This window comes from Choloepus didactylus, chromosome 4, assembly GCF_015220235.1.
Source record: "Choloepus didactylus isolate mChoDid1 chromosome 4, mChoDid1.pri, whole genome shotgun sequence".
NCBI classification, from domain to species: Eukaryota; Metazoa; Chordata; class Mammalia; order Pilosa; family Megalonychidae; genus Choloepus; species Choloepus didactylus.
Window position 1 is genome coordinate 4,695,658 of NC_051310.1, and position 26,153 is coordinate 4,721,810.

General features: G+C 45.9%; 1 protein-coding gene across 1 annotated transcript in view; it reads right to left on the bottom strand.

The window, feature by feature from the left end:
* The window catches only part of RCOR1 (REST corepressor 1), a 172,615-nt gene extending 155,680 nt beyond the window's left edge, over positions 1-16,935 (bottom strand). Inside the window, 3 exon segments of the mRNA XM_037831800.1 lie at positions 16,258-16,317; positions 16,394-16,557; positions 16,559-16,935. Coding sequence (XP_037687728.1) covers positions 16,258-16,317; positions 16,394-16,557; positions 16,559-16,677 — 343 coding nt within the window. The 5' untranslated portion in view covers positions 16,678-16,935.
* Positions 16,936-26,153: the final 9,218 nt, after the last annotated feature.

Genomic DNA, 26,153 nt, shown 5'->3' on the forward strand with positions numbered 1-26,153 from the left:
TAACTAAAACCAGGAATTACAGTGGGGACATTACCACCAACCTTACATAAATAAAAAGGATTAAGAGGGTACTAACAATAATTATTTGCCAACAAATTAGAAAGCCTGAATGAATGGACAAATTCCTAGAAATACACATTGACCTAATCTGATGCAAGAAGAAATAGATCAAGCCCACCCAGGGATGCCAAAAGAAGAAGAGGAAGAAGAGGAAGAAGAAGAGGAAGAAAGGAGGAAGAAGAGGAGGAAGGAGGAAGAAGAGGAAGAGGGGAAGAGGAGGAGGAAGAGGAGGAAGAAGAGGAGGAAGAGGAGGAAGAGAAGGAAGAAGAGAAGGAGGAAGAGGAGGAAAGAGGTGGAGGAGAAAGAGGAGGAGGAAAAAGAGGAGGAGCAGAAAGAGGTGGAGGAGAAAGAGGTAGAGGAGGAAGAGGAAGAGGAGGAAGAGGAGGAGGAGAAAGGGTAGAGGAGAATGAGGTAGAGGAGGAAGAGGAGGGAGAGAAGGAAGAGGAAGAGGAGGAAGAGAAAGAGGTAGAGGAGGAAGAGGAAGAGGAGGAAGAGGAAGAAGAAGAAGAAATAGAAAATTTCAACAGACCAATAAAAAGTAGTTTGAACCAACAATTTAAAACTTCACAAAAAAGAAAAATCTAGAACCAGAAGGCTGTACTGCTGAATTCTACCACACATTTAAAGACTTATCACAATCCTTCTCAAATGCTTTCAAAAATTAGAATAGGAAGAATTACTTCCTAACTCACTTCTATGAGGCAAGCATTACCCTAATACTAAAGACAGATAAAGACGATACAAGAAAAGAAAATTACAGATCAATATCCCTTCGGAATATGGATGTAAAATTCTCAACAAAATAACGGAAAGCTGAATCCAACAATATATATAAAGAATATATACATATATAGTATATGTGTGAGTGTGTGTGTGTGTGTACACACACACACACCATGACCAAGTGGAATGTATTCCAGGAATGCAAGGACAGTTCAACATAAGAAAACCAATCAATGCAACACACCTCATTAAAGAATGAAGGAAAAAAAACACATGATCATCTGAATTGATACAGAAAAGGCATTTGACAAAATCCAACATCCTATCACAATAAAAACACTCAGAAAACTAGGAATAAAAGGTAACTTTCTCAACATGGTAAAGAGCATTTATGAAAAACCCACAGCAAATATTATATTCAATGGTGAAAGACTGGAACCTTTCCTCTAAGATCAGGAACAAGACAAGAATGCCTGCTGTCACCACTGTTACACAACACTGTACAGGAAGTTCTAGCCAGAGAAATCATGCAAAAGAAAGAAAGAAAAAGCATCTAGATTGAAAGGAAGAAGTTAAATTATCCTTATTCATCAGAAGACATGATTCAATGTATAGAAAATCCCAAAGAATCCCCCAAAAGCTACTAGAACTGATAAATTCAGGAAAGGTACAGGATACAAAATAAACATGCATTAATCCTTTGAGTTTCTATATACCAGTAATGAACCTTCTTAAAAGGAAATCAAGAAAAATTCCATTTGCAATAGCATCTCAGAAACTACAATGCCTAGGAATAAATTTAACCAAGGACATGAAGACTTGTACACTGAAAACTGCAAACATGGCTGAAAGCAATTAAACAAGACCTAAATAAATGGGAAGATATCCCATGTTCATGGATTTTAAGACTTAACTATATTGTTAAGACGTCAATACTGCCTAAAGCAATCTACAAATTCAATGCAATCCCTATCAAAATTTCAGCAGCTTTTTTGGAGAAAGGAAAAGCTGATCCTCAAATTCTTATGGAATTGCCAAGGGGCCACTAAATACCCAAAACTATCTTGAAAAAGAAGAACAAAGTTGAAGAACTCACACTTCCTGATTTCAAACTTAGTACAAGCTACAGTAATTAAAACCATAGTACTGGCATAAGGATAGACATATAGACCAGTGGAATAGAACTGACAGATTCCAGAGTTAAAGCCACACATCTATGAACAACTGATTTTTAAATTCAGTTTTATTGAGATATTCACATACCATACAATCATCCATGGTGTTACAATCAACTGTTCACAGTACCATCATATAGTTGTTACATTCAACACCAAATCTATTTTTTGAACATTTTTCTTACACCCAGAATCAGAATAAGAATAAAACATAAAAATAAAAAAGACACCCCAAATCATGCCCCCCATCCCACCCTATTTTTCATTTAGTTTTTGTCCCCATTTTTCTACCCATCCATCCATACATGGATAAAGGGAGTGTTATCCACAAGGTTTTCACAATCACACTGTCACCCCTTGTAATATACATTGTAATACAATCATCTTCAAGAGTTAACGCTACTGGGTTGGAGTTTGGTAGTTTCAGGTATTTACTTCTAGCTACTCCAATACATTAAAACCTAAAAAGAGTTATCTATATAGTGCATAAGAACGTCCACCAGAGTGACCTCTCGAATCTGTTTGAAATCTCTCAGTCACTGAAGCTTTATTTCATTTCATTTCACATCCCCCTTTTGAATGACCAATTAATTTTTGACAAGGGTGCCAAAGCAATTCAATGGGTAAAGAGTAGTCTCTTCAACAAATGGTACTAGAACCAGTGGAAATCCTCATGCAAAAGAATGAATGTGGACCCTTACCTCTCAGCATATACAAAAATTCAAAGTAGAGAAAAGACCAAAACATATGGGCAAATACTATAAAACTTTTAGAAGAAAACATAGGGAAATATCTTCAGGACTTTGCTGTAAGCAATGCATTTTTGGATTTTACACCAAAGCCTGAGCAACCAAAGAAAAAAATTCATAAAACGGACTTCATCCAAATTAAAACTTTTATGCATCAAAGAATACTATCAAGAAAATGGGGAAGAAAAAAAAGACTCCCACACAATGGAGAAAATATTTGGTAACCAATATTATGATAAGGGTTAATATCCAGAAAACTTAAAGAACTCCTGCAACTCAACAAAAAGACAACCAACTCAATTAAAAACTGGGTCAAGATTTGAAAAGACATTTTTCCAAAAAAGATATTCAAAGAGCCAGTAAGTATAATGAAAAGATGCTCAAACATTATTGGCATTAAAGATATGCAAATTAAACTACAACACGATCCCACTTCACAACCACTAGTATAGCTATTATTCAAAAAAAAAAAAACGGAAATAACAAGTGTGGGAGAGTAGACAGAGAAGTAGGAATCCTCGTACATTGTTGGCAGCAATATAAATGGTGCAGCTACTGTGGAAAACAGATTGGTGGTTCCTCAGAAAATTAAACACAGAATTACTATATGACTGGCAATTCTACTCCTAGGTATATACCCAAATGAACTGAAAGCAGAGACTCAGACAGATATTTGTACACCAATGTTCATCACAGCTTTATTCACAATAGTCAAAAATTGGTAGCCAACACAAGTGTCCCTCAACAGACAAATGGATAAACAAAATGTGGTCTCTCCCTACATTAAAATACTGCTCAGCTGTAAAAGAAGTGGAAGTGTTAGTACACACCACAACATGCATAAACCTTGAAGACATCATGTTGCGTGATATGAGCCAGAAACAAAAGGCAAATATAGAATGGTTTCTCCTATAAGAATAAGCAAATTCATGGAGACAGAAAGCAGATAGTGGTTACCAGAGGTGAGGGGAGGGGGGAATGGGGAATTATTGCTAAAAGAGTTTAGTTTTGGTTTAAGATAACGAAATAGTCTGAAAATAGATAATGGTGAAAGTTACACAGTATTGTCAATGTTCTTAATGTTAAAGAATTGCCCACTTAAAATCATTAACGATTTTTATGTTATGTAAACATTAACATTACATGTTATTTAAACATTATGTAAACATAACATTTATGTTATGTTTGCCACATTTAAAAATAAATTTATTATATTAAAAAAGAAGTTAAAGGAAAGAATGAAAATGTTAGCAGAGAAATGAAATATGTTTTTCAAATCTATCAAACTTCTAGATACGAAACCTAAAATGTCTGCAACGAAAAATACACTACATGGGATTTAAGGGCAGATCAGACATTGAGGGGAAAAAAAAGGTCAATAAATCTGAAGATGTAGCAATAGAAACTATTAAAAATGAAACGGAATAAAAGATTAAACAAATAAACAGGGCGTCAATAAGCAGTGGAACATCACACAGCCTAGTATATGCATAATTGTATACTTTAAATATGTACAGTTTGTTGTATGCCCACTGTCCCTCAATAAAGCTGTTTTTAAAGAACCTAAACTTTCAAGTCAAGACTGAACCATCATATTGATGGCTTTTATGTCCCATTCATCTTAATCATCTTTTGGTTTTAGGTAGATACTAAATAACCACCTCAAAAAACAAAGCTCTCCTAAGCTTCCACTTTTAATTATTTTTGAAAAGCTTTATTTTGAATCCTTAACAAGTAATATTTCAACAAATACTACATTAAAAGAATTCAGTATACAGGCCTCATAATTTACCATGCACTCTGATTTGATCAAAGAGGCAAGTCTCAGACACTAACTAGATAAATTAGTAACAATGAAGCTTTCAATTCATCAGAACCTCTAGATTGGTGCTATCCAATCAGTTTCTGAGATGATGGACATGTTCTATACTGACATGTCCAACAGGGCTGCCAGTAGCCATATAAGACTACTAAGCATTTGAAATGTGAACAGCGCAATAAATTTTAATTTTATTTAATTTTTAAAGTAATTTAAATTTAAATAGCTACATGGAACTTGTGGCTACATTGTTTTGACATCACAATCTCTATACAATTAAAGAGAAAAATATAGGCTGAAACTAAAGATTAGAAATGGCCAAAACAAGTATTTTTTATAAATTTACAAACATATATTACATAATTTTAAAACTGACTTTTAAATTAATAAACAACTAAAATCATAAACACTGACTACAACTAGTATTTTTTTAAGGCTTGGCTCAAAGGACCATCCATTTGAAGTGTGCCGATTATTCAATTCCCCACCCTACACTATACCCTAGGAAGGATCAGGTGACCCCACTACACCTTGTTTCACAGTGCCCTCTGTACACTTCCATCAGTAGAATTTTCATACTTCATACATATATCTCCTACACTAGGCTGAACTCCTCGAGAGCAGACAGTGGGTCATAAAACTCTAACCTAGCCCATCACCCTATACTCACCAAAGACTTGCAGGGAAACCTCTGCTGATAAACTAGCTCAGAAGAGGAAACTTAATAATAAAATATGGAAATAAAGAGCCTTGGTGAGAATGTAAAGGAATCAGAATCCTCATACATTGCTGCTAAGCATGTAAATGGTTTAGTCATCACAGAAAAAAACAGGCAACAGTCTGGTCATTCCTTAGAAAGCTCACTATATACATCCCAGAGTAATTTGAGCAGAGAATAAAAATGTATTTGCAAAGCCCCCTTGAGGGACTGGAGAAAAATGTAGAAATATTAAACTTCCCCAGCTGGGGAATTGCTGGTATTTTCACAAGCTTGCGGACTACCAGTTTAGAAGGCCGTGCCCTTGATCTTGGGGCTTGCCCTTATGAAGCTTGTTTCTGCAAAGAAGAGGATAAGCCTACTTATAATAATTACTACTTATAATAATTGCGCCTAAGAGTCACCCCCAGAGAACTTCTTTTGTTGCTCAGATGTGGTCTCTCTCTAAGCCAACTCAACAGGTAAACTCACTGCCCTCCCCACTATTGGGGACATGACTCCCAGGGGTGTAAATCTCCCCGGCAATGTGGACATGACTCCCAGGGATGAGCCTGGACCTGGCATCATGGGATTGAGAAAATCTTGACCAAAAGGGAAAAGTGAAATGAAAAAAATAAGATTCCTGTGGCTGAGAGATTTCAAATGGGGTCGAGAGGTCACTCTGGAGGTTATTCTTATGTGCTATACAGACATTCCTTTTCAGGTTTTAGTGTATTGGAATAGCTAGAAGGAAATACCTGAAACTGTCAAACTGCAACCCAGTAGCCTTGACTCTTGAAGACGATTGTATAACTATGTAGCTTACAAGGGGTGACAGTGTGATTGTGAAAACCATGTGGCTCACACTCCCTTTATCCAGTGTGTCGACAGATAAGTAGAACAATGGGGACAAAAATTAAATGAATAATGGGGGGGATGGGATGTTTTGGGTGTTCTTTTTTACTTCTATTTTTATTCTTATTTTTATTTTTTTTTTTTTGGAGTAATGAAAATGTTCAAAAATTGATTGTGGTGATGAATACACAAATATATGATGGTACAAGTGACTGTACACTTTGGATGACTGTATGGTACATGAATATATCTCAATAAAATTGAATTTTAAAAAAAAGAGCCTATCATAAAATTACCATATGACCCAGAACTTCCACTCCTAGGTATACCAAAGAATTGAAAACAGATGCTCAAACAAATACAGGCACATAAGTGTTCACAGCAGCATTATTCACAATAGCTAAAAGGGTAAAAGGGAGAAATAACCCAAATAGCCATGAAGTGATAAATGGATAAACAAATTGTGGCATATCCATACAACAGAATATTATTCAGACATAAAAAGAAACAAAGTTCTCATATACACTACGACAGAAACAAATCTCAAAAACATTATGCTAAAGGGAAAAAGGCAGGCACAAAAGGTCAGATTATCTGATTCCATTAATACGAAATATCCAAAATAGGTAAATCCATAGAGACAGCAGACTGGTAGTTGGCAAGGGATGGAGGAAGGGGAGAATTGGAGTTAATCACTTAACAGGACAGGGTTTTTTTGGAGGAGTAAAAATGTTTAGGAACTAGATGGAGGAAGTGGTTGCATGACCTTGTGGATGTAAAAAATGCCACTGAACTGTTCACTTTAAAATGGTTAATTTTATGTTAGGCGAATTTCACCTTAAATTAAAAAAAATTTAAAGACTGTATCTTGCACAAGATGTGCATCTCCTTGATTCATACCAGTTCATTAAGAAAGGCACGGAAAACGGGGAAGAAATCAGCTTTTAACTGCAACTTAAAGGTTCATTTTTCCCTTAGGTTTCCATTTTTTAAATAAATACACTCCATGCTTAATTATCCCATGTCCATTACAAAATGCCTATTCAAGGAAATTCAGCCAAACCAAGCACATGCTCAAACCACATTATTATGAAATTCAAACAGTTAGAACATGAGCCCTAAGATACTTCAAGTTGAATTGGGGGCTCAAAAAACGACACTACCACCCTTAGAGAAAACAAAAGTATGTGACAACACTAGCTCCCAGAAGACGTCAGGTTACTGAGTAGGGCAGAGCAGGTGAGTATTTACTCTACTATTCTTCTCACCTCATCTCCCCAAACCTAGGCTTAAGTTTCAAATCGGAACAAGCCCAAGCCCAGAAGCTAGTATGCCAGGAAAGGTAAAGCAGAAACTGTAACCTTGGCATGACAGTGTGTGTTTGTGTGTGTGTGTGTGCATAAAATTCCACAGAAATACCCTAAGTTCAAGTTAATAAGAATGATTACCTAATCTAAAAATATAACCCTGGGGACAGTTTTCCAGACACAAGGCCATCAGGTAGTCTTTGTTGGCCACTTGAAACTGCTGAAGGATAACCACAGCCAAATTTCAGGAGCAGAGACTCACCTAAGTGCCCTGGGTTTAAGTACAAAGCAAGCGCAAAGGAGAGGCTAGGCCTCCCTATGGTTGTGCCTAAGAGCCTCCTCCCGAATGCCTCTTTGTTGCTCAGATGTGGCCCTGTCTCTCTAGCTAAGCCAACTTGAAAGGTGAAATCACTGCACTCCCCCCTACGTGGGATCAGACACCCAGGGGAGTGAATCTCCCTGGCAACGTGGAATATGACTCCCGGGGAGGAATGTAGACCTGGCATCGTGGGACGGAGAACATCTTCTTGACCAAAAGGGGGATGTGAAAGGAAATGAAATAAGCTTCAGTGGCAGAGAGATTCCAAAAGGAGCCGAGAGGTCACTCTGGTGGGCACTCTTACGCACAATTTAGACAACCCTTTTTAGGTTCTAAAGATTGGGGTAGCTGGTGGTGGATACCTGAAACTATCAAACTACAACCCAGAACCCATGAATCTCGAAGACAGTTGTATAAAAATGTAGCTTATGAGGGGTGACACTGGGATTGGGAAAGCCATAAGGACCACACTCCACTTTGTCTAGTTTATGGATGGATGAGTAGAAAAATAGGGGAAGGAAACAAACAGACAAAGGTACCCAGTGTTCTTTTTTACTTCAATTGCTCTTTTTCACTCTAATTATTATTCTTGTTATTTTTTTGTGTGTGTTAATGAAGGCATCAGGGATTGATTTGGGTGATGAATGTACCACTATGTAATGGTACTGTAAACAATCGAAAGTATGATTTGTTTTGTATGACTGCGTGGTATGTGAATATATCTCAATAAAATGAAGATTAAAAAAAAAAAAAAAAGATTATTGGGAGAAGTAAATGGTTTAATAGATGTAAACATGTTCAAACCAGCCTGGGTTTTCTTTGGTGATGACAAGTTGCACCCATCCACCTATACATACACCCATTCCCTCGTAATCAGTGGCAAACCCATCAGACAGCTGAATTTTCAATCACAGCACCTTTATCTTTGTGGGAAACTGACCATTATGGAAACCAAAGCCATAACTTTACCCTCTAACTAGTATACTATCACAACTACATACAGGACAGAAGTCAAATCAGGGCTTTTCAAGTCATCTGGCACTATAATTTGGGTCAACCACTTACTAGTGCAACAAAATGAACTGAACAACATCCATTTGAAACAAAACAAAAAGATATGTCTTAATCCTCAGTGACTTTCATCCTGGCTATCGGGGATCCTGGTGACAAATATCACAGGGGCTGTGTATCAAGGCCACTCTTCAACCGGAGTCTCCAATCAGACTTAATTTTACTCCTTCCTAAGCAAAGATACTCAATTTCCCCCCTCCTACTAAATAGAAAACAAAAGCTCTAAATACACAACTCTAACAAAGAATTATACGATTAACAAGAAGACGAACACTCTATAGGAAAACAGCAAAAGATACAAAGAAGCAATTCACTAACGAAGGAACCCAAATGGCCAAAAAACACGCAAAGATACTCAACCTCAATAGTAATTAGAAAATTGCCAACAAAAAGACAAGCTAGCATTTCACAATCACATGGGCAAAAATTAATAAATCTAGCACCATGGTGAAAATTAGGAGAAAAAATGGAACTCATGTGCCCTGCTAGTGGGAATGTTCCTGTTTAGAAAGCATTTTGGCAATTCCTAGTCAAGCTGAAGATGAGCATATCCTACAATCCAATAATTCAAATTCTACTCCAGAGAAACTCTGGCTACCTCTTAATACTCTAATAATAAAAAAGTATAAGTATTCCAATTAAACCTTTGCAGGGGAATAAAGCCAAGATGGCTTATTCATATAGAGGACTACTACAAAGAAGTTACTACAAGTTAATGACATCTACATGTGTGCATCATTTTTAAGTGAAAAGAGCAAGACGAAAAAGGATATGCACAATATGATCTGTTTACATAAAGATCTTAACAACAATAAAACACACAGTTTATCATACCTAAATATGTACTGAAGTATAAAGCTATGCATGGGAATTACAGCAATCTAGGAGTGTGCCACTCAGCTCTCCTGTCAAGCGGCGATGTGCCGTGAGGAGTGTGTTAGCTGGCAGTGCCGACCACCCCACACCTCGCGCTCCAAGGCCAGGCTCTGCCCCGGCGCTCCCAGCCAATCACTGAACACAGGTGTGCTGGAGCCAGGCCATTCCTGTCCAACAGACTCCTCTAACGAACATTCTCTGGTCTGGCTGAGATTTTCTCCAAGCTGCACTGTACTGTGAGGATATTCTAGCCAACATTCCTTCCTTCCCTCTCTTCTTTTATAGTTGTTAGACCTGCCTCAAGATCTGATGGCTCCTGCCACCTAAACTTCCTGTTTCCCTTGTCCTTCTACAGGCATTTCCCCCAACGAATCTCTCACACATCTAACTCTATCTTGGCAACTGCTTCTCGGAGGATGTGAACTATCACAGGAAAGCTATAAATCAGCTTCAAGTTGAAGGAGGGAGGGGGTGATTCGCCTTTACTGCGCCTCAAGCAAATATGGCCTAATATTAACATTTTTTAATCACAGTGGTTGGCACATAAGTGTTTGTATTATTTTCTATTCTAAATAACTCCATCTTTACAATTCTATACTAACTTATGGTAGTTTGCAAAAAGACAGTAACTATCTTGTCATCTCAATTTTTAAAAGTTTCACCTTACTTTTGCTACTAAAATTATTAATGCGTATTACTGTTCCCAATTAGTGCACACAGTAACAAAGCTTTAAAACATCTCCAAGTATAAAAATTTGGTGTTCAACCTCATAGGCCCTCAAGTAAAAGTCTACCTGGAGATATATTCATAATGATTAGGTCCTGAAAGACAGACAAATAAAAGGCACTTGCTCTCCCAAGGCCTTACTTTCCTTATCTACAAAGCAGCAACGTTGGATCATCTACAATTTTGCTCTTTGATGACCGTGAGGCACAGAAAGTCAAGAAACTTCAAAGAATTATGTCTAGTGTGCAATTCTTACCAAGATGATCTTTAAAGAATTTGACCAGTTCGGGAAAAATACAAGTTTTAAGCCTACCATTAAAATGTCATTTAAATGACATGTTAATGTTATTTTAAAGTATTTATTGCTCTTAGACATTTTAGCAAAATGATTTTCTCTACCTTAAACCAACTTTAAAATATTCCATTTTAAAAAGTCAACAAAAACCATAAAACTCAACCACAGAGTGAGATATCAATTTTATTAATGTATACATTAATAAAAGAACACGGAAATACTTCCAGAACATATAACAGAAGAAATTGCTTATACTGCAACTGCATCCCTCCCTATCATTTCTAGGGTCACAAACACTTTCCACAATTGCTATTTAAAGCTGTGGGAATCAACCCAGTTCAAATCATTGAATCAGCCTTCAATTCCCAATTCCTACCTTATTCACATTTTTACTCTGCTGCTTGAGAGTTTCTGTCCCAGACAGTAATTTCAAGTTCCCTGTTTTGAATATAAGCACTAACAATACATACTCCTTAACAGAGATCATTGTCATCCTTTAGGGGAAAGGGGCAAACAGAAGCCTCTTCTCATATTTGTACAGTAAGCATGGAACCTCTGAATAAAGGCTCAGAAGAAAGTTAGGACTAAACTATATAAAAACTAAACCACAGCAGTCTATAGGCAATGCAGAGATGAAAAAATATAAAAAGCAGGATAAGCTGAGGAAGAATGCAGTCACTTGGACAGAACTTTGATGTTTGATCTCCAAAGACTACGATTTTTTCCAACCAAATTGCTCCAAAGAATTGTAAAACACCAAAGAAGTACATCCTAAGTTAAACCATGGAATTTAGTTATTAGTACAATTATCAAAATGTGCTATTATCAATTGTAACAAATGTTCCACAGTAAAGCAAAATGTTCATGGTAGGGTGATGTATGGGAATCCTGAATTTTATACATGATTGTTCTATAAACCCCAAACTTCTCTAATAAAGAAAAACAAAAAATATATACTAAACACACACACACACACACACACACACACACACACACACACACACACACACGAAAAAGCCTAGCCTGCTTTAGTACAAACGACCTTAACACTACTTTTAAAACAGCTGCCCTGGCCAACTGCAACCAGCCTAACCTTTGACTGAGGGCCACCATCCAGGGAAGGGATGGATGTGGTGAAGGGATGGTGTGGCGGAGGGCTCCACTTCAAAAGTGTTAACTCTCAGGAACAAGAAGGCAAGAACCCAAAAGTTCAGGGGAAACTCTGTGGCTCAAAACCTGGTTAATGCACACACCCTCTGGCTCAGGGCTGGATTAGAGGCTTCCTCTGCACTATCTAGAAAAGGTCTGATAAACAAACCTAATCTTCTCCAGACCTCAGTGTTCTCTTCTATATGCATGTTTTGGACTAGTTCTCTCTCTTCCGGTAAAGAGTATTTAAATAGTGGTAGGTACACTTAAGTCAAAAGCAGTCATCTTCAGTGTCTGAGCACCCGATGTGCATTCCGATCAGTGGCTTCATTCCAACCCAGTCGCACCTATGCAGCAAAGTGCAATGTAGGGACTCTGCTCGGCAACCCAAGTTACATCAGTCATAACTCTAAGGACAGCAACAAATTTACTTGGCATTGACTGTGTGCCAGCCACTGTGCTAAGCATTTTACATATGTTAGCTCAGTTAATTCCCTGTCTTGAGGAAGAAATTCTATAATCTCCCTTTTACAGATGAAGGCAAAAAGTGAAGTAACCTGCCCAGGGTCAGCACACCGTTGGCAAGGGGCAATGTCAGGAATGAATCCAGATCTGAACCTACTCTCACAGCCCAACTCTCAGTCTACTCTATTTTGCTTCCAAAAGAAATATAAAATTTATAAAGACACTATTCTATAACTGACATAATCATAAACCATTAGTGATAAAAAGAACCCCTGATCACAATGGGGAAACTGAGGCCCCTGGAGATAAAATGACCAGCTCTATCTTATATCACCTTCCTAGTCACAGAGGCAGGATACTCAATCTCCAGACAACCGGCCTGGGTGTCTCTCTCCACACTGATTAATGAGGTTGAACACTCACAGGATGTATTATTACCTGCTAAAACCCTCACCTCTCATTTGAGTGAACACAAAGCACTCATCATGACTTATGAATTTTAGGATACCTATAAAAATTGTCTTTTTACAATTAAACTAAAGCATAGAGAGTAATGTGCCCAAAGAGGAATGTGCCAGTGAAAACAAATGGAACAACTGGTCAAAACACCCTCTTTGGTAGAATCTCCATTCAACATTAAAGCATAACACTTTTTACTAATACAAGTCAGCTCTGAAGTGAGAGTTAAGCCAATGACAACTAAAAATGTTCAAATCTGACTAAATATATTGGGTTCAATGTGATTGTTTTAAAGACCAATAACTCAAAAAATTTTTATCATTGACAATTTTCTGTTCTGTCAGTCTTTATTTTATTATTAGTGAGCTATGATACTGAAAATCAACTCAAGATGAAAGCTGACTGGGTAACACATGCTTTACAAAACAAACTTGAGCCAACCTTAAAATCCTGTCACTGTGCTCCTTCAGCCAGAAGATGGCACAGGGAAAGAGAACCAAACAATTGACCTAGGAAATAGGCTACAGGCTCCTCCTCTGCATCCTTATGGCTAAGACCATGGGAACGCTCACATTCTTTATGGGAAAACACCACTCATTTCAAAATAAGTCATGCTCTGACAGCGCAGGTAGGATGGATCAGGCAGCCTTCCCTCCTGCTCCATCCCGTGACTGCTAAATTCTAAAAGGCACCAGCGCCAACTCTGCGGTGATGGCAAGGTAGCCCGGACACCCCACAGAGGACAAAGCTGAGTTAGAGGGGCAGTGTTGCACTCCAGGCTTGGTGTTAAACTCCAGCTGATGAAACCTTTTCTTGCACTGTAAACAGAGATGGTACGCCATACTCCACTGATCTAGCCTAGCTTTTAAGTAAATTATAAGAACTGAAGCAACCGTTTAGGACTCCAGTGTTCTATTTCATTCCCTATTTGTGAGGGATGATTGACTCTTCCTTGGACTTTATAGAGAATATCAGGTGGCCCTAGCCCCAACCATCTGCTTTTAAAGCTAAATAGGGTCAAGTTGGGATACTGTGGATAAGTAAAAAGTTGCCTTTAAAAAAGTTAATATCAACTTCGTCCACCTACACACCTTTACTAGAGATAATGGTTAAAAAAAGAAAAAAAGGCTTTCTGCTGAGTTCCACATCCACCTGCCTGTTCAAATTCTGCTAAAGGAGAACAAAATGCTTTCAAAACTCAGGAAGGAAAAAGAAAAAGCAGTAACAATCACACCCTCAAGTCATTCGTAACTTGTACTCGTGGAAAGAAACTGTTAAGTCTGAAGACCTTAAAAAAAATAAAAGTTTTCCCCATGAAACAAACATGGTATACCATTTCTATTCCAAAATGGAAGTAACCCCTTCCTTAAAGAACACACCTAAAAGTCACTGGGAAACAGTAAAGTGCCACAATTTTCAGCCATATTGAAGAATGTGTCCCAACCGGACAGATTGGCAAAACAAGGTCTGAAATTATTCCACACCATTTTAGATCACCTTCCAGGTTACAACAAACGCAAAGTGGGAAGTTCAGAAATGTTAATACAAAAGACAAAATCAGTTTGCAGCAAGACTATGCAATAGAACATTTACAATATTTTACCTTTTGGAATGGTAGGTTTCTAGCAAGCTTGTATTTGCACATGTTCCATCAAAAGGTTCAAGAACAGTTTAAAACATGATCCTATTACATATGCTGTTTCAAAAAAGGCTCATTCCTAACAATGCAGAGACAGACATCAATATTTAGGAGAAAAGGCAGGAATCTAATTTCCATTAATGTAAATATGCTCTTTTCCTTAGTCACATCCAACGTATTTAAGTAAGAGCTTTAAAAATTAATGTAACCAAAATTGACCAACTTACTGAAAGATTTTTAAAAACAATATGTGGGGGGAACTTGGCGACACGTTTTATGTCCTGAGTATTAAAGCAAGGACAGACTTGACCTACAAAATTAGGGTAGGGTCAACTGTAACCAAAAACAATGTGCTTCCCCTGGTGGTCAGCCGAGGAACAGAGCAGCCCAGCATGGAGAAAAGGCTGGGTCCCCGAGTCGGGCCCTGTCATGCATGTAAAGGAGAAGTGACTAACAAAAAAGGAAGATGTGGGGGAAGGGGAAACTATCAAAAAGACTAAAATGGGTTTAAAAGGAATTCAAACCTGGGTGGTAGACTACACAAATTTAAGAGATTTAAATCAACAGACCAAAATTTGGAAGGCAGATTTGGGAAAAGTCATATATTTCCAAAGTGCCCAAGAGCTCACTCAGGGATCCCTGTGTACTTCTGCTTCAAAGAACACCCAGAGTTTACTACCTTAAAAACGGCTTAAGAGGGATCACCCTTTTCAAGGACTTGGAATGTTCTGCAGCCTTGCTTCCAAGTAAGGCATTTACGCATTTATTTTTTCAAATGAACTGGGGGCATACTATACATACAGAACCTCCAGTTCTAGAGCCCTCCAATCAGTAAGACTGTTAACTCCAGCTCTACAAGATTCTCTTTTGAATTTTATTCCTGAAATAAAACCCACGCCCTTTCAAGCACTTCTATACCAACAACCTTTAAAGCTCTCATACAGAGATGGGCTAGAATCTCATGCATTCAAATCCGACGAATTCCTTTGTCTGACTGGATTTTTTTCTTGTATCACTTTAAATTTGCTTTCACGCAGAAGAGCAGCAAGGGAAGTAAGTACCCATTCTATTCTAGGGTGGAGGGATTTCTTGTAGGTGGAAATCATGCGTTAAGTTAAAGCTTCTAATGCCTCTATTCTTTCATAACCCATTCCTTCAAAAAACACGAAACAAGGTACACATTTACAAATAAATAGGTCCTAAAAAGCACACTGCCACACGCGAGCCTTTCCCCAAGCAGACACCCTCTGGAAAACACACTTCTTTTATTACTTGCTTTTGTGGGGTCCTTATTCTCCTCGCCCTCCGCGGGAAGGGAAGGGAGTGAGGAGCAAGCAAGAGCCCGGGGACTGGCAGGAGGAAGAAAATGAATGCGGGGCAACGTTTGGCAAGGGCAGAAAGGGGTGCGTGGGGCCAGCGGGCTCTGGGAAACCCGGGGCGCTCGCAGGACGCCAACTCTCCGGCACTGCCACCCCCACCCCGGGCGCGGGCCGTGGCGCAGCTCACCTGGACCCGCGGACCCCCGGTGGCCCCAGGCCAGGTGTGGCTGCGCCGATTCCTCCTCCTGTCTTTGGAGGCACGACGGAGGAGTAGGGGGGCTGCACCGACCCGACATGGGGCGAATTCGACCTCCCCCGTGTACAGATGCGCGCGCGTGTGTGTGTGTGTGTGTGCGCGCGCGCGTGCGTCCGTGTTTTCCTCCTCCTCCTCACCCTGCTGTTCTCCCCGCGGGCAGCAGGGCGAACACACACAAAAAGAAAGTTGTCGCCGGGCTCCCCACCCCCCGGGGCGCCCCGGCCCCCGGGTCCCCGGGCTCGAGCCCCCCGCCGGCCCGCGAGGGGGTCCGCGCCCCCAGCCCGGGGCGCTACTCACCCGGGTCGAAGTCGGGCACCACCGCCTGGTACTGGGGTCCGACCCTCATGCCGCCGCCACCTGCGGGGGAAGCGGAGGGGCGGTGAGCGGGCGGGCGCGGGGCGCGGGGCGCGGGCGGGCGCGGGCTGCCACCTACCGTGCTCCTCGTCGCTGGACGAGCCCGAGCTGCCTTCCTCCCAGGAGTTGCCGCTGCTGTTGCCATTGGGCGCCGCCGCCGCCAAACTTTTGTTCTGCCCATTGCTGGGGGCGGCGGACGCCGAGGCCGCGCCGGACGCGGAGGCGGCGGCCGAGGCGGCCTGCAGCGGCCGCGGCGGCGGCGGCGGCCGAGGCGGTGGCGGCGGCGGCGGCCGAAGCGGCCGCGTTGTTCCTCCCTCTCCGCTTCCCTGAGACCTCGGGGCCCTTCTCCACCATGGCCGGCATCGGCGGGGGCCGGGCCCGGGCCGAAGAGCCGGGGACCCGCGGCTCCTGAGGAGGGGGCGCCGGCCGTGAGGTGGGGGGGGCGGCGCGGGGCGGGCGCGGCGGGAGCCCGGGGCGCGGGCTGAGGCTGGGGGCGGCTCTGGCGGGCGGAGCGCGGAGCCGCGTCAAGCCCCTTAAAGCCCCCTCAAGCCCCCCGCGCCGAGGCGAGCGCAACTTTCGCTCTCATCGCCGCCCGCACTTCACTGGCACTAACTACTCCGGGAGCAGCGACCGGGAGGGGCGGGGGCGGGGCCTGAGGCGAGCGGGGGGAAGCCGCGCGCAGCCCAACCCGACGCGGCTTGGCTCCGCCCCCCGCCCGCGCTCCCATTGGCCCTGGTGCGATTTGGACGGCAAGCGGCAGCCCAGTTGGCTCCCCGCGCCCGTCTGTCTGGAGGGCGGGGGCGGGGAAGCGGGGAGGGGGCGGCTCCGGGCTTCCGTTGGTCAGGTTCGGTTGACGCGTATCGCCCGCTGTACGTGGTTTGAGGTTTGCAATCTCTCTACGCCCCATGATCCATCTCTCCAGGCAATAGCGAGGAGTTAGCTGCCGTCCCCACCGCTTCCCCTCGGCGGCCCCCGCCCCTCCCGCCGCGTGGCCCCCCGCTGCTGCCCCTCCTCCCCCAGAAGGCCCCACCGAGAGTCCCATCCGCTTCCCAAAGTAAAATATGCCGGACCGGAGTACAGAAATAGAATACAAGGTTGGGACTACTTTTCCCCTCTCGCGGAGGATTACAGGCCACAGTTTGAACGGTTTCTATACAAAGAAGGGAAACTAATTGGGAGAAACTAATCGCGCCCCCATCTTTCCCGAGGGGCGTGGGGCTGCCCCCAGGGCTGGGGGCGCCGTGCTGCGAGGGGACAGGGTTCCCAGGTGACAGCGTTCCCAGATGACAGCCTCCCGTGAAGAGAAAGAAAAGTGGGGGAGCTGTGGGGGGGGAGCGGGGCTCTTTGCTAATGGGGGGGCTGGGGGTCCCCGGGGGGGCTGGAGTTGCCGCGCGCCGCCCCCTCGCAGCCGCCCGGGGGCCGGCAGGTCCCGCGGCCTCTGCCTGGACGCCGCGTCCGGGGCGCAGGGTCCCTGACTCCCCCCCACAGACACACACCGCCCCGGTCGGGCGGCGGGGACGGCTCGAGCCGTCGTCCTTGATGGCCATTTAAAGATAAATGGAGGGGACCGAATGGTCCGGAGGGGCTGGGGGGAATCTACAGAAATGGACGGGGGGTTGCTTCTAGAAATGGGCTGGGGTCCGGGAAGGGCGAAGAGGAAGAAGCTATTTCTATCCCAGGCCCTCGGTAGAGGAGGAGGGTCAACTTCCTCCGGGGCTGAGCCACTTTTCCGGGTCTGCTGCCTGCCCTGCCCCCGTCCCCCGATGCCACCCCGGGGACCCCAGCGAGGAAGAGCTCGGCGGCGGGGGGTCGGGGGGCTGGATGGGCCGAGACCCATCCCCGCCCTGGAGACAGCCTGCCGCCGGCCGGCCCCGGGAGCTGCTTTAGAGCTGGATGGGGGCCGGGAGTCCCACCCCCACCAAGCCCTCGGTTCATACTTAAGAAGCGAGAGGAGGTCTATAAATGAAATCATTTTTTTTTTTTTTTAAAGCAGGGGATAGCTGTTTTCCCTTTAAGTTACTCCAAACCTGAGCTTGATATGGGGACAGTTTACACCAGCTCGGGATATAAATAGCTACAAGGAGAAATCTGGAGTGTTATGGTTTTAAAGCCTGAATAAATAATCAGGGTTTTCTCTTCCACATTTTGTGCAGCATGAACCATCATTACTAACTCCACTGCAGTGACCACGTTCACTTCAGCCTAAATGGCCTTCCGGGAACCGGGAGCCCTCCCTGGGGAGGAGCCCTGCCCCCACCCAGTTCAGGGTCGCTGCTCCTGGACTCCCCTCAAAAGAGGGACTTCCCTGCCGTGCTCCCCACTGGCCTGGGCAGGGTACAGGCAGCAGACCCAAGGGTGAGGAACCAGGGGTGGCCCTCTGGGCTGGACGCCCTGCATGACTCACCTGGAGTGAGCACTGTGCAGTGAGGCTAAGAGCAGGCTGCTCACCCTGGGTCCACAAAGTTCTGCCACCAGACTCTGGAAAGATTGACTTATAAGAGGGCAGAGGGGGTGTGAGCCGTTTATTAGGGCAGTGAGAAGGGGCAGGCACACGGGGTCCCCTACCCACCAACCCCCAAGTTTGGATCACTTCCTGGTTGGGTGACTGTGGGTGCATCACTTGAATTCCATCCTCTCAGCTCTTTCAACAAGTGTTTGACACCTAACGTGTGTGGTCCTATTCTACTGTTTCTCCAAAACTGCACAGATAAACCCATAACCTTCTAACACTCAGCTTCCTCATCCATTAAATGTGGATACTAGTACCCACTAGTACCCCCCACCTGATTTTTATAGAGTCCAACTACCCAGCCCCTCTCTCCCTCCACCACAGGGACCGCAACCCTGAAGGAAACCTCCTACCCATTGTTTTGGGGAGTGGGGACCCACAACTCAGCTGATTGTAATTCCTGATCTCAAACTAGCAACCCTGCCTGGTTTTCCTGTGAGACTCTCACCCCCTCTGAGAGGAGGATTTCATCCCTTCACTTCTCTCCTTACACCTCCTTACAGCCTGTCCTGCCCTCCCTCCCAGCCAACGGCTTTACCTCATTCTTCAACAAGAAAAACAAGCCATCAGCCAGGACCTCTCTCGCCTTCACACACAAACTGACACACTTCTCTGTTTGGTGCCCACCTCCTCAGATCCTCCCAGGCGGTTCTCAGGCCCCCACCTCCTGCCACCCTCCCCTCCCTGCTCTCTCCTGCTCCAGCAGCCTCTCTCCCCCGGGCCAGCCCATCAGGAAACGCGGGTACTCCTGCATCTTCCAGAAAAAGGGAAAACCTCTCCCTTCTCCCAAAGCACCTCCTGTTTCCTCATTTCTCTATTCCTCCCACAGACAAATTCCTCCAAAGACTTGCCTACACCTGTTTTCTCCACTCCCTTCCCAGTACTCCCTCTGCCACCTCACTCCCTCTTAAACTTCCCTTCCCAAGGTCACCCATGACCTCCCTGCACCCAGTGCAGCCATCGCTTCTAGGTCTCACTCAGCAGCACCTGAGAAGCCGACCACTCCTCCTTCCAGAAACCCCACCCCCACCCCCATCTCTGGACCTGGAGACACCACACTCACCTGGTTCTCCTACCTCACTGCTCCCTGAATCTCCTTTGCAGCCTCCATCCCCTCCTTCCAACCTATAAATGTTGGGGTTACCCCCTGGACCTTCTTCTCTCCTCTGTGCCTGGTCATAGCAGACGCTCTAGAAATGTGTTGAGTGAGGAAGGAAGGAATGAATGATGGCAGATAATACTGGTTGTGGTGGGTGCACAGACAGGAATCTATCCCAGTCTGGGGAGTGAGGGGAGGGCCCCTGTAGCAAGTGACATTGGGCTGAGACCTGAAATATTCCATGAGGAGGGATTTATGGTTTTGTCAGCACGGCATCTAAGGGATCCATAACCCCACCCCAAAAAGCATCTTCCCACCACAAGTTTGCTTGGCGCTTCCCCAGTTGGTGAGCATCCACGTGACTCAGATGGCCAATCGGGGCTCCCCAGCCTGCTGGCCACAGCGATTGGCTCAGGGTTGGGCACGTGACCTAGCCAAGCCAATCAGGGCCCTTCCGAGACCTTTTCTGGAACTCTCAGGAAGGTGAGGACCAGGAAAACCTAGAGCCTCCAGGCTGAGCCCAGGCTCTGAGGAAGCAAAGAAGATGTCCAGGGTGCAAAATCTGAGGAGGCTCTAGGACTCCAGGATGGGTCCCCGAGGGGGTGGGGGAGTGCTCCTCCTTCAATTTTGCACCTGGGCGGTGGCCTGCTCCAGCCCGCTGTGGGCCCTGCCCGGGAGGCATTGCTGCCCCACCTTGCCTGGGAAGAAAGGAGGGTGGAGCTGGAGAGGGTAGGCTGAGCCCTGATAGGATCATCTGCACCCCCTCCCCACCGTAAACCAGCCCAAGATCCCGGCCTTTTAAAATTGGGCAACTTGAGTTTCTATTACAACGCAAAGAGTCCCGAATGATGGAGATAACCCGATGTTCACCTGGTGAGGAGCAGGGGAAAGAATCGCAGGAAGAGGAAATAGGCCTTCCCTTCCTCTGTAAAAGGCCTGATGATAATAGCTCCTGTCTTTGGCATGTAACTGTGTACCTGACTCGGCTCTCCTTGTTGAAGTCACCAGCTCTTTTAATCTGCACAGTAATCCCATCAGGTCAGCATAGGTATTGTCATCCCCACCTTACAGTAAGGAAACTACCTAAACCCATGCAGCAGGTGAGGAGGAGGAGCCGGGCACTTCCCTGCCCAGGTAATCTCCCGCCTTTGAGCACCAGAGACCCTCTTAGGACGAGGGGAGTGGAAGTGCAAAATGGCTTATCTGACTCTAAACATAGTGTTTATAATTCTTATTGCTATTCTCATCATCATTAGTAATAGGTGGTTGTTAGAACATTCTTCTTGGCAAGGAATAACTTCCCCAAGTATAGGGCCAGGCCAAGGTCAGGGTATGGGCTGCAGCCATGGTGGGGAGGGGGCAGGAAGACAGAGCCCGAAAGTTAGTTCTAGGAGGGCTCAAGCCCCCAAAAGATTATTCAGAACCTGAGAGACTTCAGGCAGGAACTTTGGCCATCCCTGGGGTTCTCAACCTTGGGTCCATGGATAGAGTTCAGGGGCCTGACACACCAGGGAGGGGTAACTACAGCTTTATTTAAAATAGCCTTTAACAGAAACGTAGCCTTTTCTTCCATTACCAGTGTCGGGGATATTGGCAGTACCTGCAGCTCTGTCACCCACAGAAATCGCAGTGCTTGCTCTTTAAATCGCAGTTGTTGGAGATATCTCAGATGAACATCTACCCTTACCACTTCTCCAGCATCACAGAAGTTTCTAAGCCTGGCAAAAGATCTTGGTACTTGATGCGTTAATAACTGAACAGATAACTCCAAATGATCATAGACTTAACTGTAAGAGCGAAAGCTATGAAATTCTTAAAGGAAAACATAGTAAATCTTCAGGACCTTGATTTAGGCAAAGGCTTTTTAAATATGACACCAAAAGCACATGTAACCAAAGAAAATTGAATAAGAACATTTAAGCTGCAAATGATACCATCAAGAAAGTGAAGAGACAATGTACATGTTAGAGAAAATGTTTGCAAATCATATGTCTGATAAGGGGCTTGTATCCAGCATATAGGAAGAACTCTTACTACTTGATAGTAAAAAGATAATTTAGAAGATAGATAGAATGATAGAACAAATGTGGCAAAATTCTGAAAGTGGTAAGTCTAGGTATCTGGGTGGGAGCTATATTGGAGTTCTATATATTATTTTCATACTAATTTTGCAACTCTTTTATAAATTTCAAGTTATTTCCAAATAACAAGTTAAAAAAATAAAAAGATGAGCAACTCAATCAAAAAATGGGAAAGGGATCTGAACAGACATTCCTCCAAAGAAGATAAACAAGTGACCAATATGCACATGAAAAGATGCTCAACATCATTAGCCATCAGAGAAATGCAAATCAAAGCTACAATCAGATCCCACTTCACAACCACTAGGATGGCTAGAATCAAGAAGTCAGATAATAAGTGTTGACAAAGATGTGAAGAAATTGGAACCCTCTTACATGCTAGTGGGAATGTGAAACGGTGCAGCCGCTTTGGAAAATAGTTTGGTAGTTCCTCAAGGGGTTAAACGTGGAGTTATGTGATCCAAGTCAATTCCACTCCAAGGCACGTGCTCAAGAGAAATGAAAACATATGTTCACATCAAAACTTGACTGCAGATGTTCACAGCAGCGTTATGCTTGCTGAAAGTGGAAAGAATTTTATGTCCATCAAGTGACAAATGGGTAAACAAAATATGGTGTGTACAAACAATGGAATGTTATTCAGCCATAAAAAAGGAATGAACTACTGATACATTCTAGAACATGAGTGAACCTTGGAAACATTATGCTAAGCGAGAGAAGCCGCTTATAAAAGACTACATATTGTATGATTCATTTATAAGAAATGTCTGGAATGGGCGAATCTATAGAGACAGTAGATTAGAGATTACTGCAGCTTGAGGGCAGTAGGAAATGGGGAGAGGCTGCTAATGAGTATGGGTTTCTTTTAGGGGTGATGAAAATGTTCTCAAATTGTAGTGATGGTGGCACAATGTGAATATATTAGCAACCACTAGACAGTACACTTTAAATGGGTGGATTGTATGATATGTGAATTATATCTCAATAAAGCCCCTTCAAAAACAGAGATTAAATAACACAGAAGAAGGATGAAGTGGAGGAAGTGGCAGCTGCACGCGGGGAAATACCACAGGCGGTTTTGTCCTCATGTATTTGGTTTCGGTTGCCCTCATGTGCCCAGGTTTGGGGGGGGGCACCTCCCTGCCCTGTCTGGGGACCCTAGGCTCCTCACAAAGGGCCCCGGGCACTACTGACGAATCTCTGACTTTGCTGGGGTGCTGGCATGGGTGACCCCACTCACACAGGAAGGCCCCAGCTCTGGTCCCACAGCCTGAGACCCTCATTTACAGATGAGCAACTGCAGCCAGAGGCTCTGATCAGGGAATGAGTTGCAGAGGGGAAGTGTTGGGCCCGTGCCCTCTCACCTCACCGTTTACTTCAATTTCTCCAGGAACTTATTTCTCTCATTCTCCCAAGAGGACTGGGGACTTGGCAGCAGGGCTGGGCTAAGTGTGGGGGCTCCCAGGCAGAGGCTCCCAAGTGGCCACACGCAGGTGGATGGACTCACTGTGACAGCACCCAGCCCCAGCACCAAAGGGGGCTCCCAGCCCCAAGTCTTCTCAAGATTCCCCACTTTCAGGGACCTCTCCCTTCTTGGGGTGGCCCCGGGGATCTGTCCCCAGCCGGGTCTCATGGCCTGGATGTTACCCGCTAGTCCATGACATCTCAGCTCACAGGTCGCCTCCTCCAGGGAGCCCCTCGGACCTCCCTGACCAGCCAGGCCCCCACCCTCAGCCCTGCTGTTCCCTTCCTAGCTCTAACCCTGCTGTCCAGCTCTGCCCAGGCCTCTAATTGTCCTTCCCCCCCATGCGAATGGAAGCCCACTAGGTGCCTCTGGGAACCCCACACCCAGCTGGAGCCACTGGGCAGCCCATTAAGTGGCCACTGTTGTGGGGTTGTTGTGGGGTCAGGCTGAGACATTTAAACAAGATCCCAGCAAGACAGGTTGCCAGGGAAGTAAAGGCTGAGCTTGTGCTGGCTTCCTGGGCAGATGCCCGTTTGCACCTGGTGCCTGGCCCCCCGCCCCCAGATGCTGAGACCCTCAGAGGGAGGGAGGGGGGTTCCTTCCGCCATCTGGGAACGGCCTTCCAACCTGTGCTTTCCTGTCCGAGGCCCACCCCAGTCCACAGGAGTGATGACCCTCCCCCACCCAGGACACTGGGTCAGTAAAAGGCCGACCACCTGGTGGGGGTGCTGAGACTGCTGGTCACCTTCAGGCCTGGGACAGGTCACTGGGACAGGTCAAACTTCTACTTGGCTCAGGAGAGCCCCAGGGGCCTTCCCCAGGGCAGGGGGGGACAACCTGCCCCATCCGTGGCCACAGGAGGGTCCCTGGGAGCCAGGACGCCTGTCACTGCCCCCTCCCAGGCTTGGAAGGCAGAAGCCCCTCTCAGCACAGGGGCAGCGACTGGGTCTGCCCTTCCCCTCCCCACCGCAGCCAGGACGCATGTGACCCGGCCCGCCTCCCCCACCTTCCTTCCCCGCATCCCCCCCACACACTTCTTACCTGCCCTGGGCACTGGGCACCTGCTGTTCCTGGGCCTGGCACCCCCACACACACACCTTCCCAGGCCTCCTCCTCCTCATTCGACTTCACTGTCACCTCTCGGGGAGCCCTCCCGTGTACCCCATCTGCAGCAGGGGCCCCCCCGGGCCGTCCACCCCCACTGCACCCTGCTCCCAGCCTTTATCTCCACCGCAGTGGTGTGGGCGCAGCTCCTGCCCCTTATCTCGGGCTCCCGGTGCCCTGCAGGGGCAGAGGGGACCCTGCCTGCCTGGCTCCCGGTGCTCGGCCCCGGATGTGCCGGCCTGGAGGGGATGGTGGTGAAGGTGCCCCAAGAGGCCACCGCGACGGGCTCAGCACCCCCTGGGCGCCGCGCTCACCCCCAGCCCCTCTCCAGGCCGAGCGTCTGTCCTCCACGTGGCTGCCAGGGTGGGCCTCAGGGAAGGCTTGTGGCTCCGGGTGGGAGAGACCGGGAAGAGACCCCTTTAGGTGGGGGGACGACATGGGGCCCCCCCAGGCCCGTGGAGGGATCAGCCCACCCCGCAGCCCCTGGTTCCCCCGAGGAGGGCCAGGAGGCCTGTCCGCAGGCAGGCTGGGGAGGCCAGGGAGCCACTGTCCAGCGCGGAGGGAAAGGAGCGGTCACTTCCCTTCTGTCCGCCCACAGCCCCAGCTCAAGGAACGCAAAGGGGCAAAGACAGCTGAGCAGACGGCAACAGAAATCTTGGAACCCAAAATCAGATGGGCGAACGTCACCGACTTCCCGACCGATAAAGCTGAATCCGGAACTGGCAGTGGGGAAGCCGAGACACCATCTCTGACTCCAAAGAACCCCCAAACTGCTCAAGAAGTCCTTCTCCATGCCCCAGCTCCCCTGTCCGGTGACAAGGACAATCAGCCCTTGCCCCGATATCCCTTTGTTTACTCCCTCACCTCCTGCAGATCCTCACTCAGGAGTCACCTTCTCAGTGAAGCCCCCACCACCACCCTCCTGGAAGAGGCCACTACCGCCCACGTGCTCTCCTGCTCCCTGGCCTACACCTCATATTTCCGTTGTTTGATTTTTGATTGTCTGGCTCGGCCTGGGGATGGCAGCTCCTTGAGGGCAGGGAGCTCCGCCTGGTTTGTTCACTGCTGTTTCTCCAGAGCCTGGAGCCATGCCGGGCACCTGGTGGGCTCCGTGAACAGTTGACAGGTGTTACAGGTGAAGGCACCAAGGCACAGAAGGGGGTTGGGCGGCTGCGACGGGCGCACCAGTGTCTCCCCAGGCCTGTGTCCCGAGCTCCCAGATCCTTCCAGCACACGCTGGTTGTTATTTTCATTATTATCCATCCATCTGGAAGACTGAGTGTTCTTGCAGTATCTTCTTGCTGAGAAGGCAAATATTCAAAAATACTTTGACAATGGCATTCTGAAGTTCCCCAAGGCTGTGTGAGATGCCAAAAATGATGTGACTAATGAGTGCCAGGGTCTCTGGCACCTGTGCGTCCCGGGGACAGGGCAGCGAGGCCGAGACCCTCGGGGCACTGTGCCAGGAAGGTCTGGGGGGAATCCCGGGGTAAGGGTGGAGCCTCCAGCCCAGGGCTAGGCCTGAGAGCCCTGAGCCTGTCAGGGCTTCTCGGGGCCTCAGTTTCCCCATTTGTTAAATAA